The sequence below is a fragment of the Platalea leucorodia genome (assembly GCF_965183815.1).
Source record: "Platalea leucorodia genome assembly, chromosome: 6".
Lineage (NCBI taxonomy): Eukaryota > Metazoa > Chordata > Aves > Pelecaniformes > Threskiornithidae > Platalea > Platalea leucorodia.
Window position 1 is genome coordinate 70,797,171 of NC_138828.1, and position 20,238 is coordinate 70,817,408.

Sequence of the window (20,238 nt, forward strand, 5' to 3'; positions counted from 1 at the left end):
GTGTTTTTTTCTACTAAAACATGAAAGTTTAAACAACAAGGAAATTCTATCTACATTCTAGTTTTGTTTCCAGATTCTGATGTTTCACCAAAATTCCTTGAAAGGCTATTTCTGATTTAAACCCCCTTCTTCTTTCAAATCTCAGCTTTTTAGTTCTTATCCTTGCTGGCTTTGTGAATAAAGTCCAAAAGAAAAATATAATAAAAATAAATGTCTCTCTGGGAGTCCCTAGATAGCTGTATTTAAAGCTAGGAACATAACACTCTTGCCAAACAACTGGGGAAGAAAAATATGGTTTGAAATGGCCGTAACTTAGTAGGGCAGGAATTTTTGGCACTGACTGCGCTATTAATTAACCGAGGGTGGGGTTTCATGGTCAGACTGCAATTGCAAGGCACCTTTCACCTTCCCTCTTCTTCTGCCCCTTGGCCAGGGCCTTCCTCCATGCCAGTGCCGAGTTACAGAGTCACAGACTGCTGGACCAGGAAGCCTGAAATTTCCTCTACAAAACAAAACTGCAGATCAGTTTTTAACGCGCCAGTCTACTAAAGCAGCTGTTGGTGGGGCTGTGCAACTACCGCTGCCCGCACAAAGAAGGTGGCCGTGTGGCAGAGAGGGGGTTTGGGATCACCCTTCCATTGTACCACGGATTTGGGTACACTTAAGTTGATCATCCAGGCGCACCATTAGCTCTCATGCATTTATGGTACCTCTGTATCAAGTAATTGGTGTACAAATGGACAGTGGGCTAATTTGGGGGTTTATCTTCTCCTAGTGACAAAACAAGGAGGCTTCTTGCAAGAAGCATGGATTATCCAACTAGTCAGGGATCCTTGCCATCTGCCATGTACCAAGAAGAGATCATGCAGTTTTTGAAAGCTGAAGCCAGAGAAATTTACACTAGCTATAACGTGCTGTGTCACTTCTCAGCAGTGCAGGTAGTTTAACAGTGAAATGTCTTGCAGGGGTAGGATGGGTTCTCCCCTAGTGGGATGCTTTAAATTCTGACATGGGACAGGATTTTTCAGGGTTCTTTAGGAACTGAAGCCCCATTTCTAAAACTGATGTAAAGGTTGGGGTTGTGCTCAAAGATTAAACTGGATCTAATGTTGAAACATCTCAATTTAAGCCAGCTGGCTCCCTGAAGAAGTTAGGAATCCAAATGAAGCATCAAAGCTTCCTGTATTAGGAGACTTAGATCCTCAGATGTGATCCACAAAGCTGAGCAAGCTGTCCTGGAAGCTGACAGCACTGGCCTGAAGGAAACATCTAGGATTAGCTCCTCAAGGACAAGCATGTAGTGCTGGAAGATGATATCTACCCTCTGCTTAGGTTTCACCAAGGATGGACCTTTGTTGGCCTCTCTTCCAAAGACACAAAGAAAGAAAGCTTTTTTTATGGTGTGGTTAGAGCATGGGGGGACTTGAACCCACATGTCTCAGGAGGGCAAAGCTGTAGGGTATCCAAAGGTGGGCACTACATTCTCTCCTGTTAAGATATTTCACATCCCATGACACGTCCTACTTGCTGAAGCAGGAGCTAGGGACCGGGTCTCACTGTCCGCGTTCCAGATGACTGTTCCAGTCCATAGCATACTGAGGAGATGGATGTTAGGGGCATACATGTACCACTGTTTCATTCAATGTTTGTCAAAAAGAAATGGTTGGGTTTTTAATGCCAAGGTAGGCTTCGCATCTGTGGCTCCTGAATAGGATGAGGCATCTCCTTTCACCCCAAGTTAGGTGTTAAAACAGAACTTGAAGGGTTGTTTGTCCAACTTGGACATCTCACCAGGCACCTGGTTAGCCTGGCTGCTTCCCCGGGCACTGTGCAGGATTCCTGCTGAGGTGGTGTGACACGCAATGGGTATCTACCTCCAAGGAAGATATCACGATATTAACTATTATTAACATAAATCCACTTATAATCACAGCCCCCTTGTTTCTCTGTCACTTCAGCATTGTGCAAATTCTTCCTTTGCTGCTTTCTAGCGATACAGTCTAGGTCAGGGCAGCTTGGTTTTCCCACATTGGAAACAGCTTATGTGAAGATTATTTAAAAAAGCCTCCATAGAAAAAACAGAAAGCATCACCAACAATGAGGTTTTATTGTTTATTTTGTGTATTTGTTTTGGGTTGGCAGTAAGATATACTGGCACTTGAAAGGGAAAGTGGGAGCAGCGGGGGGAGATGTTACTGGCTTTTTGATGTACGACGTTTTTCAACATCTCACAACCGCCGCTTGTGAAACTTGCAACCTCAGTGTGGATGCAATGTAGAAACGAGAGGAGAGGCAACCAATGACCTAGACTATGCAGGAGGACAGACCAGGTTACTTTACTGATCCCTGCTAGCACTGAGATCGAGGTCTTTATTAGTACAATGTAAAAAACTTACGCTATGCAGGATATGATGGGTAGAGCAGACACAGACTAGAAAGTAGAGGTGAAAAGCAAGTACTGAAAAATCATTAGAAGTACTTTGCTGGGACTGGTGGCTATAATGTCACGCCTGTGCTTGCTGTTAGCTTAGCTTTTATTTATTGAGCATTCCCAGGCACTAACATAACTCTGCTGAGAGTTAACAGCGAGCGTAAGACGCAGGTGTACTGTGGGTGTGCATCTCTGTCCTCACCACCACCATCTCTTATCAGCAAGCTAAGGACCTCTGTAATGTAGAAAAGCTGTTTGAGAGCCCTGATCTCTAATGTCACCAAATACATTGAAAATAAATATGATTTCCACTGGGGAAATAGAAACCTTTCTGTCAGTCATGAGTTCAGTTCGGAGATTACGTACCTGCTGCAGTCATGGCGAGCTCTGTTTGGGGCTTTTCCTCATGGAAGGGCAATGTTTATACATGGCTCCAGCTAAGCCACATGCAAAGTGCACCTCTTACCTGGCTTAATCAGCCAGTGGGAATAAAGCTGAAGTATAAAAAGCTCTACCACGTATTTCAGTGTAATTTGGGCCCTCCCTCACTAGCGAACCACTAGCGAATGGACCAAAATTGAGCCATATTTCTAAACACGGTTCCTTTGCTGATCACACAGCCAGACAGCACAGGCACCGGCTGTGCCTCTGTGCACGTACTGAGGATGTAATTGAGAATAACAGAGGAATATCAAAGTTATCAGTCTTATTGTCAGCTGGACAACTTAACCCTCTAATGATGTCCCTTCCTTTTCTAGATTTTATTGTAATGTGTCACACATGCTATGCAATGATTTACGTAAGTCAACATATATTAAGATGAATGAGTAAAGAAAGAGGAATACATAAGAGAAAAACGCTCAGTGATCACATTCATGATACTCCAACACCAGTTCCAGTATATAAATTTAAAAATGTTAAAATTAAATAGTCATTCCTGCTTCAGTGCCCAAAGCAAGCAGAGATCTGGAATGTGACTTTCCTTTCAGACAATGATAGGTTCACTCTGCTCTTTTTATATAAACAAGAGCTAAGAATTGCTCAGTAATATAGTGCTTATTTAACTCTATTCAGCCAGGATTTTTCAGGCTAAGTAAATAGGCAATATAAGGCCACTTAAAAAAAAAAAATTAAACTGATGATAAAACTTCTTTCAACTAATTTTGAACTTAGAGCTCTATTCAGCCCTCAAGCACAGGAAATATCCTTTTGAGGAAGCTTTAATCAAAGTAAAACAGGACTCCCGCACTCCTGGGCACGTTCCTAGTGAGATGCCAGCTCCTTTTCTGGATCAGAGGAGTGCTGGGTGACAGAGACTGGGCATGAAGGTGGTAGAGAGAAGGCGCCAGGGATATGCATGAAGGGCTGCTGGGCCCAGGGAGGCGTGGGGAGGTCGTACCCTTCCCCTTCCCTGCTCCCTGCAGCGGTAGGTGTGATGGGACTGTCAAAGAGCGGGCTGGAGGTCGTAATTAGTTGGTTCATTTCTCTGTGACGTTCTGGCACCAGCACCTCTGGAAGTCAGCTGCCTGGTAGCCAGCCTTGGGAGGAGGCAAAGACCAGCTGATTCAGTGGGCGGGTTGTTCCAGGTTATTCCAAATATGTGATGTCTAACCAGACCCTACAGATCTCCAGCGATGGCAGTCCCCCATGTCACCTAACCCTTGTTGCTGATATTAGATTTAAAACATTTTTTCTAACACGAAATTCTCTGTTGCAGTTTATGCCTTTTATTTCCTATATGACCGTATCTCTCTAAGCAGGGCACTACTCCCTTGAAGACTTGCATTTTGCTTAATCTAGTTTTGTTACTTTTCTGTTTTCAAAAATCAAACCCGTTTTTGTTCTCAGCTTTCAGTGTCTCATATATTTTCTTTCCCTCTTTCCCCACTGAAAAAAAAAAGAAAAGAAAAGGAGGAACAACATGAAAGCTTCATTTTAGAAAGAAGCATAAAGAAAACTTTTCTTCTGCTTTGAAATAAACATATAAAACAAGGAAAATGTTCTGCATTAAAAAAATAGAGGGGGGGTCCACTGTTAAGACATCTGTGATTTTTTTTTCTGACTTTTTTTTCATACAAAGGCTTCAGATTTTTGCCCTGCAGTCAAGCTTTGCAGGTATACATTAGTTTGCCTTAACCTGGAGCTAACAGACCAAGGAGCCTCTTCAAGTGTAGCCAAGAAAGGAGAAAGGCAGCTGTGCCATATCGCACATTCACAAAGCTTTACTGTTATAGACACATTGCTAGCTTCATTTTTCTTGTATGAACAAAACACTGTCCAGTTACCATTATAACTTCATAGTAGATGTTCATACAATTTTATTGTATTTTCAGAACTGGGGAAGTTTTGCTTCTGAAAACAGCAATAGGCTCAGTGCTAAGTACTTAAAGTAAAATTGGATAATATTTGCTACTATGATTATATACCACAATGGCAATAATCCAAAATGGAATAATCCATCACAAGTGAACACAAAGACAAGAAAACATTACCACAGTACTGAGCGTGAGGATGTGTTGTACTGAGGCACTCTATAAGACAGAGAAGAAAAATTCTTCCATTCCTTCATAGAGGTCTCCCTTTTAAGAAAATAACAAAATGTAATAATTGTTTTATTTTACATTTCTAAGTAAGTTCACCTAATTCCTCTCTTGGGATTTGTCCATTTGATTTCTTGAGATAATGGGATTGTTCAAAGACACCAGTGAATACAGGGCATCCTTCCCAGACCTCATTCCTTTGCTCCTCTCCCTCTTTTCACAGCTTTCTCAAATTTTGTCAGCTTTTATCACCCCTCTTCTTCTGTAAAAAAAAAAAAAAAAAAAAAAAGAAAGAACAGGAAAGTGACTGGCAGCTTTTAAAAAAGGGAAAGAAGTCCAATTGCTTTTGTTTTCGCTCAAGGGCATCAGACTTGAAACAGCCCATCGGCACCACCTCTTCAATTTTCATTGACCAAGGGAGAGAGATGGTGTGGAGCCAAAGTGCAACCATTGGACCAATATTTGCTCTGTGCTTGCCCAACAGCTAGAATATCATGTCTTGGTCTAGTTGGGATCTGGCAAGGGTGAACGGACTAAAATATAATGAGAAAAACTTTCAGCATGCTCCAATAATCTGTTCGGGGCCAGAATTATTATAAGCGAGAGGTGAAGATCCTGGTGCTGCTGAACTCCTTGGAAGCGTTGCCGTTTTGCCAGTAAGGGAGCCAGCCAGCAGGGCTGAGGTCTCACTCAGCTGGTTTTGAGATTTTACCAGCCTTCTCCTCCTGCAAAATCCACACCTAGAAAGCTGGTGAGTGACTTGCCTGATTGCAACGCAAGGCCGAACTCTATGCATGCTACAGACAGGGCAGCACGTTCTCCGTTACGTGCATCAGACCCTTTGTTTCTGTGCAAGTCGCTCAGCAGGCTTTGGGGGGCAAGTCGTGCAAATCTTCTCTAGAAAAGCAATTGCTGGGTTACAGGTTGGTTGGAAAAAAATTGCTTTCCACGCACAGATAGTCCTAAAATAGCCACTAGATGGCAACGGGTGCCTGCCAGGTAGCTCGGTGTGCACCGCGCACACTCACAGGCACAGGCACGACCCCGCTCCTGCCGCTGGCTGGACCCAGAGCCTGGGGGCAGTTTAGGCCAGAGCCATAAGGGCTCGACAGAGGAGCGATGAGGCGCTGGCATGGGTCCTGGGGTCACTGCTGCCTGGACATCCTGACCTGCCCCTCCACCAGCTCCTCCCGAGCTGCTGCGCTGCACAGATCAGCACGGGCAGGATGTCACCAGTTTTGGCAGGAACACCTTTTTTCAACTCTATATCCATGAATACAGTGTATAGCATACCATGCATAGGTCTAAATCCATCCAGTGTTATGTTTATAGATACAATATATGCATATTAAATTCCATATAACATGGGTCTATGTTTATAGGCACATCAAACTCGAAGAACAAGATTTGGAGGTTTAATGGAAGCTATCCATTCCAGCCACAGTTTCCTTGCCCAGACCTTCCCATTTCTGTCATTTTCCAGCCCCCTGTTTCTAGCACTTTTCCAGTCTAATTCCGTCCATCCTCACTTCTGATCTGACCTGTCTTTCACTGCTCAGTGTCCATTTGTTCCCATCCCATGCCCTCCAGTTCCCTCACAGGGTCCCTCTCAGCTCTTGGTTCACCCTTCCTTTCCTCTCCTCCTTTCCTTTTCCTTTCTCTCATCAGTTTGTTGCATACTCTTGGATCAGGCAGGCCCTGACCTCTCCCTCTGCCCATGTCCTCCTTTTATTTCTTCAAAAGTCTTTCATTTAGCTCCATTTTTTCCCTCCTCTCAATCTTCTTGCCATGATCAAGAACTTTTGTGGATGGCAAAAGTACATGGACGTACTAACATCCAGACAGGTTAGACACAGTCTAAGGGACCTTTACATATACTCTTACTAGCTGCTGAGAGTAAAGAAGATAAGAGAAGTTGTGAAAATATTGATTAGAGCAATTACAATCCCCTTTTCATTAACAATCCTTATTCCTCTTTTTTTGTGGTTAATTCTGATGTGACTGGAATCACCTTTCAGGCTCCCAGGACCCAGCAAGCAAGAACTGGGAAGGAGTCAACATCCAACACCAGCTGAGCCAGCAGGTGGGAAAATAAAGCCTGTTCTTGAAGGAAATCATCAAACACTCTCTACATCTTGGAGAAAATGCACAGGGGATTTCTATATGTCAGCTGGGGCCCAGATGCTAGTGCACATGATAAGGGATGCATATCAAAGCTAGCTACAGCCAATAACATCCCAATATTTTCATAAGCTGGTCTTATCATGAGGCTCAGAATCAACACTTTTTGAAAAGGAGTTTATTAAATGCAAGAGTATGGCACTGAGATGTTCATGAGAAATACCACTACCACATACCATGTCCAAAGGGCTACGGCTATTGAAACGAAGCAATGCACAGACTCCTGTCATGACATTGATTTGTGGATGACAGGCTACTTTTCAGCTCCACAGCTGGTAGTCTTGTCTTCTCCTCACTGAAAGGATCTTATTATTTCATTATCCAGGTGTTCTGACATTTAATATGCTCTCCATAAAAGCAGCTGCTACCTTATACCAAAGCAGTTACATGACGTGCCCAGGCCTGCTTCTCTGAAGTCACCATGTATTAGAAAGCAGCTCTAGGAGCTGTAGTAGTGCGCCTGGCCAAATGCAAACCAAGAAGCAAGGCATCTGTGGTTGGAAGGTGGAAGTTGTTCTATGCCATGGCCCCCATAGACTGCAGGGATGTCAGCTCTTCTCTCCAAGGGTGCTGCCACTCCTCCAGAGTCTGCCAGCAGTTCTCACGGCTTCAGGGTCAACACACATTATGGCTGCAGAGATTTCCTGCAGTTAGCTCTTGAGGAGCCACTAAAATAGCTAAATTAAACCCTGTGAATGAAATATTATTGTATGTGAAGGTCCTTTGCCTTTGGATGATTTTTGTCCCCTCCATGATAACTATGGGCAAAGTCAGAGAGATGAATAGCAACAGGAGCACAACTGATCAGTGTGCACATATACTATTGCTGTTTGGGATGGTCAGTCAACCAGACAATCATCGTGACAATACAATGCTTCTGCAAAATATGCAACAAAGTCCTTGTAGTCTAATCTCCTTGTATTGCCATTTAGACTACAAGGACTTTGTTGCATATTTTGCAGGAGACTGTACTGCAGACATCATTTTGGAGCTATGAAGCATAATACTTTGCTTTGTTAAGAGTTGTATTTCCTGATGAGGGAGCATACCTAATGCAAAATAGCACATTCCCCTGCACAACCCCTCTCAAACGGAGTCCCTTTGACAAAGAGGCGTTGCACAAAGTGTACACAATGTGAAAGAAAGAAAGCCACATCAGAAGTCCTCCAGAGATACGGAAAGACAGTTGATGATAGCAACATTTTTGGCTGAAGAACGGGTTTTAATGCAGGCAGCAGTCTACAGTGGTCCTATATGGAGTTGGAATGCTGAGTGTATAGAGAAAAGTATGGGGTTTTTAATCAGCTCTCATAAAATACAGACAATACTAGAAGCACCAGAAGGCCACACCACGCACTACCCTCTTTCCCAAGCAGGGAGAGCGGAAAGCTCTTATTCCTCCTGCCAACAATAACCTCAGCCATAGTGCAGGAAATCACAACTTGCCATCTTGAAAGTATTACCAAAATGTCCTTCCAGCTGACACTCCTCTGCCTTCCCCATCTCACTTGCAGGCAGACTTCTGCATCCTTTTGTTGTGAAAAACCTCCTGGAGAAATAAAAGGACTTTATCGGGTTTCTGAGGGATTCATAACTGACATTTTGTCTACCCACATGTCTGGCCCCTCTCACGTCGCAAGAGTTTTCCATTAAGTAACGGGAGTCCTTTAGTACTGGAGACTTCTTCAACCATCTCATTTACTCCCGTTCATGTAATGAGTAGGGTGCAAACTGCTTTTGTCATATTGCACATTTTTATTCTTTGTCATCTGCCTTAATATTTTTTTCTTCTGTAAGGTAAAACCCCAAAGGTGTCTGGCTAATAAATTATAGAAATAGCTACTTCTATGACAGGAATACCCTGAGAACCCACTCAGGCTGTGCTCCTCTCAGCACCATAAAAATGTTCAGGAAGAGACAACCTATAAATCCGAGTCTCTAAAATTAGGCGAAGACAACGCTAATGAAGATGGGAATTCTGAGAGCAGAAAAATGAGTGTCATAGAGACAAGACAGGGTGCATATTTGTAGTCATCCATAATTGACATGTTCAGAGTCTCTATTTTCTAAGATACACACAGAAAAGATGAACAATATCTGTATTGCCTGCAGACAACTTCTGTCATGTTTGCTAATTTTCAGGCAGCCAATTAAATTTGCATGTGAACTGAACAAAACAGTCACTAATCTATTTGTGAAGTTTATGTAAGTATTTGTATTCTCACCGAGCAAGCCAAAAGAATTAGTGATTTAATGTAAAAGCTGTGTTCAGATGAAATGTACAGTCACTGTACATACAAAATCATTGCCAGTGGAAACAACTCACACAGTGAACCTGCTAATTGCCCTAACTTCATAAACCCAACACTGGATCCAAGGTCTCCGTGCTCAAACAGCTTGGCTTGGCTGCTCCACCACGGGTTATTGGGCATGGATTGCAGCAAGGCCGACACCGTGGCTGTGTAAGGCAGCTCCAGGCGTGGACTCCCCCCGTCACACAGCATGTAGAGCTGGGGGCCTTGTTTTCCACCAGAGGTGTCAAAAAGCTCTTAGAGAGACTGGGGTCCCTTCAGAGAATGGAGCTACCGTGGAGCGAGATGCTTGGTCTAACCCTCCTGGCTTCCCTCTCTGCTCAACAGAGGGATGGGTACGCTCCCAGGGACCAGACCAACCACCCTGTGCAACTACCGGGTGAACTCACACCTCTGATTTCTCTTCAGACACATGAAGTTAATCGTATAGGCCATGATCCAAAACAGGACGGACATACCATGAGTCTCATCTCTGCAACACGTCGTGTTTGAGGCACCTGAGTCTGGTACTGGAGCTCCTGAGTCAGATCTGCTTCTTCGAGCAGACCCCCCGACAGCCAGCACTGCACGCAAGAGACCGCCCAAGGCGTGCACAGAAATGCCACGTCCTGTCTCCATGGTTTAGGCTTCCTATTCAGTGTGAGGTGGATGTGAAACAAAGGAGCCCTTGATCTCAAATTCTGAAATTTTTGAGTAATTGGTGATCTGTGTAAATTTATAATGGATAAGTCCCAAACACTCCCAGATATTACCTTTGATGGGTGTCTACTGCTGATATGAATAATTAAAGAGATGATAGAAAAATTAATATAAAATTACTATTGACTTGCTATCAATAAAGATGTGACTCTTAGACAAGGATGTGAAATCACTTTATAAATGTAAACAGTTCCAGTATCCTGAGAGACCGGCAGGCTTACTTGATTTACCTAAGCGTCAGAAGTAATAAAAATATTTAAATGTTACCCCAACGTAGCCATTGATTTAATTACGAAGTTAGTCCATCATACGTGAAAAGTGAGCTCACCTATTTCAAACAAAAAGTAGGAAAGGTTATTACTTATTTATAGATTAAGGAGCAATGGCAAAGGAATCCTGGACCTCATATGATGTTGTACCAAATAAACATCAAATGATTAATCTGTGCTATGAGTGTTCTTAAAAGCCTAGAGACTTGCACACAGCAAATGCGTCTACTGTAATATGGTGAATATTCATTAAAATGTTCTAGCAAATAATAAGGAAAAATTCAGAACAAGTAGATAGACCAGATACCATATGGATGACACACACATATATGACTTTGGCATAAGCCATTCAATCTGTTTCTACTTCATTTTTTCTATCAAAGAGTGCAAATAAATAGACTACCCCCTCCTTTTAAAATTGCTTGAAACAGATAAAAAGCTAAATACAGGGGCTAAATATCACAATATTTATCTCACAGAAAAATTCAAAAGCTTTAATTAATGACTACAAGATGCATCTGGCCATTTGGCTATGTTGGTTTCCTTTTTATTAGTAAATCAAGTTAATCTTGTCCAGGTTGAATTTCTATCCTATAGATAAATATGTCAGAAGACGAGGAGTATATAGCCATTTACTGGGGTAGTAGTAAATGCAGCATAAAAATAAGGAAAGGGTCAAAGAGAAGATTTATTTCAAAATATGGTCTCCGCTGAACACAGTCGTGGGACAGGGCTCTCTGCGCATACTCAGCTAGTGGCCTCCTGGCGCTACACAGTGGAAAAGACCGTACATCTTCACTCTTTCTTGGGTGCGTGATGATTAGATAGTCCGTATGTCTTTTCCTTTTCAGGGTCTTGCAAGGAGGAATAATTCAGGAAAGAAACTGCCATGCGGTGAAAAGAAATGTTGGTAGTTTTGTTTTCATGCTTGATACTCTGCATACCAAGCCTTCACTTTTTATAGTGAAGATGAAGCAACAAGAGGGAGATTTGGGTTGTTTTTCCCAGAAACAGCAGCTCTGAGCAATAAAACTGGGCAAAATCATGTCACTGTATATACGCAACCAGCAAGATTCAAGCATTTCTTTCACTTTGGTTGTAAACTCCTATAGGAATGTTTGTGTGTGAGCCTCCCAGCCTTAAAGGACACAGGCTTTTCCCCATATAAGGAATATGAGCAGAGAAGGGGATTGCAAACCAGCTAGTAAAACCTACTGAGCTAATTTGCTAAGAGGTTGTCAAGTCGGTAAGGTTAAATTTCTCATCGTCAAGATTATATTTGCAGAGGTTTATTATTCAGTTGAATTCTAAAAATCGTTCAGATTTTTCTCTTAATTGTAGGCGGTATATCCTCTCACGGAAGTCCGTAAGCATCTTGCAGCTGACAGCTCAACAACAACACAGGGTCCTGAGGTCAACTGCAAAAAGCAATTTGAAGGCTGAGTGTTGCAGCAGTTGCTTACGTGAGGTCCCTCCCCAGGCGCGTAGCCGAGTCCTGCTCAGAACTTGTTTTAGAGACGCACAGCTGTCACCTACTGTGTAGGTAGCGTTACATTCACCTGCCAATAGATTGCTATTATTTAAGAAATAGAGTCAAGACCTGTTCAAAAGCAGCTGATCTGAGATTTTCCTGCAAAACCAGCGAGTTGTCCAGGACACATTTTTGTGCCTTTGCTGCACAGCCAGAGAGGAGCACAGGCGAGGGAAAAATGGTGAACCAAATCTTCCCCATCACCAACAGAGTCACAGGGGCTGAAAATTACCTGATGGAGGAAGCACTGTTTGTACTATTGCCATCTTCCACCTAAGCCCTGGGAGACCCAAGAGAAGACTCTGCAAGGATTTGCATCTCTGTATGTATATTGGGAGGCAAACTAGAGACAAGTTTGGGGAGACAGCTTCTGTCTGGGAAAAATATCACCTCTGGTTAGGTATAGCAAAGGTATTACCCCCATGCAGGCTTTGGGAAGCGCTGCCAAGAGGGCTGCAGTGTGGGGTAGCCCCGGGCCATGAAACTTTTTGGCCTGCCTCAGAGCTGAGAAGGGCTCGGGGTGGCAGAGAGCCGGGACAGAAGTGGGAGCCATTCCTGAGCTAGCCTGGCTAGCCTTCCCGAGAGCCGGCACATATGGGGGTCACATCACTAAGGAATTTCCCAGAGTGGGCAAATCCTACCCTGAAGGAAAGGTTATAACATTTCCTTTTCTCAGCGTGAGCTTCTCCCACCCAGGGAGCATCTAGGGTTTTTATACAACATTATGTGGCGTGCACTCTTTCTTTACAAAGGCTCTTTTAAGGTTTTGCTGCCACCTTCTTCACATACGTGTGCGCTGTCTTTTGCATGTTAACCTGATGCTTCCGTAAGACGCCGAAGAAGCAGGACACATCCTTCCCTGCACCATGTGCACCACTTCTGTGGGCGCGTTTCCTCACACCTGGAAAGAAAAACGTCTCAGGTGACTGCAAGAAGCCACCTCACGCTGCAGCCGGGCAGGCTCCGCTCCCGCTGTCCCAGCGCGCACCACGCGCGGTCACTGGATGCTGGGACAGGGCGCTGGGGCCGTGCCTTTCCACCGCTGCCCCCACCTGGGGTGGCCTTGCCCTGGCCCACCCCGATGTCACCACGGACCCGCCGGGCGCCCGGGGCTGGGCAGCGCGGCCGAACCCGCCAGCCCCGCGGGGCGGCCGGGGCCGGGCAGTGCGGCGGGGACGCCTCTAGGTGGGGCAGCCCGGCTGCCGGCCGCGCGGGCCGGCTCCGCCGCGGGGCGGCCCGCCCGCCGCCGCTCCCAGCCGACGGGGCGAGGGGCGGCGAGCCGGGCTCCGCCGCGGGCTGTCGGATCAGGGGCCGGGGGGTCTCCGGTGGGCGCAGGGAGAGGCGGTTTTGGGGCGCGGAGGGGGCTGGGTTTTCCCCGCGCCTGTAAAACGGCGGATCCGACACGATCTGTGCGTTTTGGCTGCTTCCAAACCGCGGGGAACGGGGGGGTGCGGAGCCCTTGTCGGGGTGGGCGCAAGGAGGGCATGGTGTCCCCGCCGGCGTCCCCGTTTCAGGCGCTGCCCTGCCCGCTCGGCTGCCCAGCCCGCTGCCTCCTCCCGTCCCCCCCGAGCCTTTTCCTGCGAGGAGGCTTTGCGCCCAGTTTCTCCCACAGACGCTCGGAGGGGGCCCTGTGCCCGCCGCACGCCGTGCCCGGGGAGCCCTTCCCCTCCGGTGCTGCCCCAGCTGCGGGAGGCCGGGGGCCGGCTGCGAGTCCCCGGCCCGGGCGGTCAGTGAGGAGCAATGCCGGGCCGCCGCTCTCCCCATCCCTCCCTCTCTCCTTCCCTCCCTCCCTCCCGCTGCCCCTCTCCCTCGGCGGGGCTGGAGGGCGGGCGCGGCGGGACCACCCAGCTGGCCCCCGGCCGCCGCAGCCCCGGGACCGACGGCCCTGCCCGGCCTCCCTCCGCCGCTCCCCTCCGCCTTACCCCGCTGCTGCTCGTTCTCCTCCCGGCCTCCTCCCCAGGCATTTCCTCCCCCAAACAGTAATTTGCTGGTCGGGAAGAGGGCGCAGAGATCGCCCCGGGAGGCGGGAGAGGGGGAGAGAACAAAAAAAAAAAAAAAGAAGAAAGAAAAAAAGAAAAGGAGGTGGCAGGGAGGGAGCTGGCTAAATTAGCAAAGAATTACAGCCATTGTAAACTAACCGCAGGTATTTCCAAGAGCTTGGACGCGAAACCTTGTAAATCAGGGACTTCGCGGGCTGGGAGCTGCCTGCGGCGGAGCGCGGAGGGAGGCTGCGCCGCGGGGAGCGCCCCTTCCCCCTCCCCGCCGCTCCCCGGCCCCGAGCGGCCGCCGGCCCGGCCGCCGGCCCCGCGCTCCGCCGCACCTGAACAGAGCCCGAAAAAAGAAGCGCACGCCGGAGAGCTGCCCCGGCCGGTCCTGCCCGGAGCTCCCCGGCTCCGCCGTGCCCAGAGCCCCTCTCCGGCCGCCAGCCCACGCCCGCGACCCGCACCTCCAGCCTTTCCCCTTAGAAGCGCGTAGCCCTTCCCCTCTCCCCACGTCTTCGTCCACACATCTCCTTTGAGACCCCAATTTTCATCTCTCGGCTGTTTAGCATCCCTTAAAATGCCAGCACAGGGCACCCTTCCCACACCGCCTACACATCTTCTCGTAAGTGGGTTTCTCGCAGCTTCCCCAGATGCCTCTTATTCCCCTCCAGCTCTTAAAAAAAAAAAAAAAAATCCCCTTTGGATGTTTCCTGAGCGGATCCTGGCAGCGAAGTCTTGGGTGGCAGAAGCGATGGCTTTCCCAGAAAATACCTGGGTGGGAAAAAGGGATAATGAGTGAGTCCAAGCAAGGTTATTACGGGCTGAATCTGTGCAGAAAGATAAAGCCTGTTCTCGTTCAGTCGCGCAAAGGTGCTCTCCGGCTTCGTCCTGCGTGTGAAAGCGGGATTATTCATTTTATTAATTTATTTTCCGGGTAAGAATGATGATGGAAAACATTTAGTTCGTGTCAGAGTCGTTGATAATCAATTATCGTGGCTGCGTGGTCTACTGCAAACAGGCGCTCGTCTCTGCGGGACCAAGCGGGGAAAAGCTGGAGGTGGGCGCACGCCCGCGAAGGAGCAGGTCAGCGCCCTGCCAGCGCGGCTCACGAAGCCAAGCCGAGTCTGGGGGTATCATTTGGTCATGCTCTGCCTCGTTACATTGCCGCGTCTCCCCAGCACCAAAAAAATCACGGTCGTGAAGCCCTGGCATTTCATTTCTCGTGGACGTGCCTGATACCCTCGCCGGGATTTTTCTGTTCGCTCTGAGAATGCCAATAATGTCTGAAATAAAGACAAGCATGATGCTTGGGGGCACATTGCTGTTTTGGCAACGAGTCGCTTTTATACAATTCACGTGCGTGAAATAGTTTCCAAAAGGTTCTTGTTTAGGGCCATTTTCTTTCAGGGAAAGCATCGCTTCAAGGAAAGCAGTCTTTAGTCGGCGAGAAGTCGCCCTCCTAAAACGGTCTTTAAAAGCCCCGTGGGCCGAAGACCGACCCTAATATAAAACCGACGACGCTTTTAAACGAGCGAACCGGTGAGAAGCCCCGTTTGAACACCAGCCGAGGCTGTTCTGCACTGACACCCTCGAGGCGGGCGGCCGGACCTCGGGGCGCTTTCGCCGCCGCGCACACGGCCCCGATCCCCGATCCCCGATCATCCCCGATCCGGCGCGGCGCCGCCGTCCCCGGCAGACCCCGCAACAAGCCCTTTCTTCCCCGAGCAGCACGCATCGAACGCGTGCCCGCCTGCGGCGTTGTTCCCGTTCCCCCGCCACCGTGACCGGACCCTTCCCCGGGGCCGGGCTGCAGCGCTCATCGCCCGCCTCGGCCGAGGCGCGGCGAGAGGGGAAAACACCCTGAGGCTGTTACCCCTCGCTCCCCGGGTGGGAGCCGCCGCTCCCCGCCAAGGAGCGGGGCCCTCGCTCCCAGGGTCGCCTCCGCCGCGGCCGGCAGCGGCCGGCAGCGCGGCCGCGGGAGGGGGGGGGGGGAGCCCCGCGGGCCGCAAGGGGTTAAGGCGCGGCGCGCCCCGCCGCGCGCCCCGCGGAGCCGCATCGCCCCGCGGCGGGGAGCCAATCGGCGGGCGGGCGGCGCGGGGGCCGCCCAATGGGAAGGCGCGGGGCCGGCGCTGTCAGCGGCGGTGAGGGATGACAGCGCCGCCGGCAGAAAAAGGAGAGGGCGGGCGCGGGGCGGGACAGAGCGGGGCGGAGGCAGCGCCCGCGCCGCCAGGGACCCGCGGCGGCGCCCGGCAGAGCGCGGCGCGGCGGCCCCGGCCCCGGCCCTATGGGCGGGCGGGCCGGCAGCGGCGCAGAGAGGCTGCCCCCGCTGGCGCCCGCCCTCCCGGCGGCAGAGAAGGGCCCGGCACCGGCGCGGCCGCGGCCGGCGATGCGGTCGCCCAGCTGAAGGCGCGGCGCGGTCCGCTGCTCGCCCGCGGGGCCGCCCGCCGCCGGGCCATGGCCGTCCGCGGCGGCAACGCCCTGACGCCTTTCTCCATCCAGGCCATCCTCAACAAGAAGGAGGAGCGCGCCCGCCACGCGGCGGGGCGGCCGCCGCCCCCGGGAGCGGCCGGCGGCTGGCGGCTGTGCGGCGCTGCCGAGGGCCCGCCGCTCCCCGAGGCCCCCGCCGCCGCCGCCGCCGCCCGCGCCCGAGTCCCGCGGACGCCGGCGGGCTGGGACTCGGACTCGGCGCTCAGCGAGGACCCCGAGGGCGAACGGCGCTCCGAGGAGGAGGGCGCCGGCGGCAGCGCCCGCCCCGCCGAAGCCGAAGCCGCGGGCGGGGGGCGGCCGGCGGCGGCGGCGGAGGAGGCGCAGCCCCCGGAGGCGGCGGAGCGGGACGCCGCCGGCATCAGTGACAGCGAGATGTCGGCCGCCGTCTCAGGTAGGGGCGGCCCCGCCGGCGGCCCCTCCGCACCCGCGCGGGGCGGGCGAGAGGGTCCCGGGGCGGGGGGAGCCGAGAGCGGGAGACGATCGGGGCTGCCCGCCGGCCCCGCGGGGTCGTGCCGCGAACCAGGGCTGCGCCGGGGCAAAAAGCGTCCCGCGGGGCGCGGGAGGGCGGAGCGGCGAAGGCCCTTCGCCAGGCTGAGCCCGAAGCCCAGGAGGGCGCCCGGCGCTTAGAGGAGAGCGAGAAACCCCGGCTGCCCTCGGCGGCCGCCCCGGCGGGGCCTCCGGCCGCCCCGTCGCTCCAGGCTGCCCGCAAGGAGCGCGCCCGAGCGGCTGCGGGCCCTCCGAGGAGCGGGGCGCGGGGGATGCGGGTATCCCGGTGCCTGCCTGCCCTGACCGCCGTCCTCTCGCCCTGCCCGCAGATCGCAGCCCGCCGGAGGAGGAGGACGGAGCGGGCAAGTGCGGGAAGCTGCTGCCGGGGGAGGAGGAGGCGGCGGCGCCGAAGCCGCGGAAGAAGCGCTCCCGCGCAGCCTTTTCCCACGCCCAGGTCTTCGAGCTGGAGCGGCGCTTCAACCACCAGCGGTACCTGTCGGGGCCCGAGCGGGCCGACCTGGCCGCCTCGCTGAAGCTCACCGAGACGCAGGTGAAGATCTGGTTCCAGAACCGGCGCTACAAGACCAAGCGGCGGCAGATGGCCGCCGACCTCCTGGCCGCCGCCCCCGCCGCCAAGAAGGTGGCCGTCAAGGTGCTGGTGCGCGACGACCAGAGACAGTACCACCCCGGCGAGGTGCTGCGGCCGCCCTCGCTGCTCTCCCTCCAGCCCTCCTACTATTACCCCTACTACTGCCTGCCCGGGTGGGCTCTCTCCACCTGCGCCGCAGCCGCCGGCACCCAGTGAGGGGCACACACCCACCACCCCGGCCCCCCCACCACACACACTGGCAGCCAGGAAACCCATCTCCCCTCTGCCACCCCCGCCAGCCAGCCCGCTTCTCAGATCCAGAGCCCCAGCTGCAGCTCTCAGTGCCTCGGACAGTATTTATTATTATTTTATTGTTATTTTTATTATTAATATTATTTGGATGGTTCCTCACCCTCTCCTCTTCCAACGTAGGACTTCTCGGCCACCCCCGACCCTTACCCCATCCCCACCCCGCCAGCCGAGGACTCTCGCGATTCGGCACGACTAGTTCATGGTATCCATGTTGTCAGTGTATTTGCTGTAGACTTTTTGTTTGTTTGTTTTATTTCGCTTCGGATTGGTAGAGACTCGATCTTGTGTGGGAGAGAGAAAGAGAGAGAAAAAAAGGAGAGGAGAAAAAAAAACAACCTGCAAAACCAAATGCAGCTCAAAAGAGGAGATCGAGGACTCCCTCGGTGGATTGTAAGGAGGATTATTTTTGACGTCTGTTTTGAGTCCTTGGTCTTCCAACTCGTTGCAAACTGCGTGTGCCTTGTATGGTGCTGAATGTAAGGAAGCCTCTTTCAGATCCCCCCTGCTCTTGTTGCCCATGTTATTCCTGTACTCCATGATCCCTGGCAAAGGATAAATATGTCACAAAAGGGTGAGACTTATATCGAAATTCCAGACTTCTTCTTTTCCTTTTTTCCTGAGATCTTTCCGTGTTCGGGGAGGGAGGAGCTATGGATTTTTCGCACTTTCCAGTTGTATTAAAGTTGTTGTTATTATTATTTTTATATTCAATGTGAATATTTCTAGTCAGGCTTTTTAAGAAATCGATGTAATGGGAAATTTTAATACCATGAGTGCCTTTTACAGTTCTTCTGCAGACCTCTCCTTCATGGGCGGGGATTTCTGATCTGCTCAGCAATGTAATTACAGTCTATTTCTTTCAAGGTAACTCATTGCTTTTTTTTTTCCCCACCTTCTTTTTTTTTCCTCCCTTTCTCTTTTAATGGCACTGTGCACTCAACTAGATTATTTACTTCAAATGAATTGTGAATGTTTGTAAGCTACCCGCTGTACGTTTTGTTTTTTTTTTTTAATTTATAAACTTTAGTTGAACACTTAGCTCTGCCGCTTTTGTCGTTTCTGAGAGCGGACACAGATTTCCCCAGCGACTTTTTCCCCGCAGCAGACTTCAGGCTGTGGTTCAGACCACGTCCCTCCTTTTCCCACTCACACAGAGGCTGGCAGTGGCTCTGGTGGGACCTGGCAGCTCCGGCGGTGGGGATCGTGGGGCCTGGCGGAGATCTCGCCCCCCGGTCCCCGGGGCCGCTCTGCCCGTGTGCGCCGTGCAGCGCCGGTGCCGGTTCCCTCCGTGGGAAGCGGAGGGGGCGAAGGGGCTCGGGCCGGGCGCCTTAAGGAATTATTTGATAACGCGTGTCCAGGATGGAGCCATCCCCCCTTCTGCCGGAGAGCCGGGATCGCTGCTTGAGTTGTCAGCCGCCGGGGTTACGGTGAGGCTGCGGGGCGGTCGGAGGAGCCTCGGGGACCCCACATCGCTTTTCCCGGGCCAGGGTGGCCTCGCTGTGCGGCTGGACCCGGCGGCCCGGCAGTCGCCCGCTTCCATGGGCCGTGTCAGTTTAAACCCTTGGCAGCTCCCAGGGAAAGTGCGTGGGTCGGCGGATTGTTGTCTCTCTGCTGGAGCCTGGCGGGGAGGCCGGGGCCGGGGGCCGCGGGCGGGCGGAGGCTCCGGCGGGGGCTGCGGGACGGGGCTTCACAGTCCTCGGCGAAACGGCCGAGGCCGTTTGTATCCCGACACAACCGCGATAGCCGCTTGGGGCAGCCTGCCGCCTCGGACTAAATCCCCTCCAAGCCTCCGCGGCGAGCCCGGGCCCTCGGCACGGTGCTGGCAGCGCATCCCCGCCGCCGGCTGCCGTCCCCCGGCCGTCCCTGCCGGGCCCAGCGCGGCCAGACGGGGCGGGCAGCCTGCGCCGGGGTGGGCAGCTCCACCCGGGGGGCCGGGGCCGGGCAGTGGCGCTCAGACGGACCGGACCCGGTGGTGGCTGCGGCAGTTCCTCCGCGCCGGTGGAGCCCTACCGGGGCCCGCTCACAGGCGGCCGCCGGTTCTCCCTCGGCGCCGGCTCCTTTCCCTTCCCGCTGGCTCGCACGGGCCTCCCTCCGGCTCCCGAGCACGGAGTGGCTCGGAGGAAGCCCCCGCTGCTCCACCGCCCGCCGGCCGCGGTCCTTGCGAGCCGCCCCAAGAGGCGCCCGGGCTGTTTCGCCGTCGGCCCCCTCGCCCCGGCGCTCCCCGGCTATGTCGCTCTCCCCAGGCTCGGGCGATCAGCGCTGCGGGCCGGCCGCGTTTGCCCCGCCGGGGAGAGGCACCCAGGCTGGCAGCCCCGGCTGCCCTCGGCGGCGGGGAGAGGGGCGGCGGCGGCTCCCCGGGGGCTGCCCCGGCCCCAGCGCGGGCTCGGGGCGAGCTCTCGGCTCCCAACGCCGTCAGTCG

General features: G+C 52.0%; 1 protein-coding gene across 1 annotated transcript; it reads left to right on the plus strand.

Moving 5' to 3' along the window:
* Nucleotides 1-16,399: 16,399 nt before the first annotated feature.
* NKX3-2 (NK3 homeobox 2) lies at nt 16,400-17,723 on the plus strand (the record flags this gene model as incomplete). Its single annotated transcript, XM_082314809.1, has 2 exons — nt 16,400-16,823; nt 17,248-17,723. The coding sequence occupies 2 exons, from the start codon at nt 16,400-16,402 to the stop codon at nt 17,721-17,723; spliced, it is 900 nt and encodes a 299-aa protein (XP_082170935.1).
* Between the last annotated feature and the right edge of the window lie 2,515 nt (nt 17,724-20,238).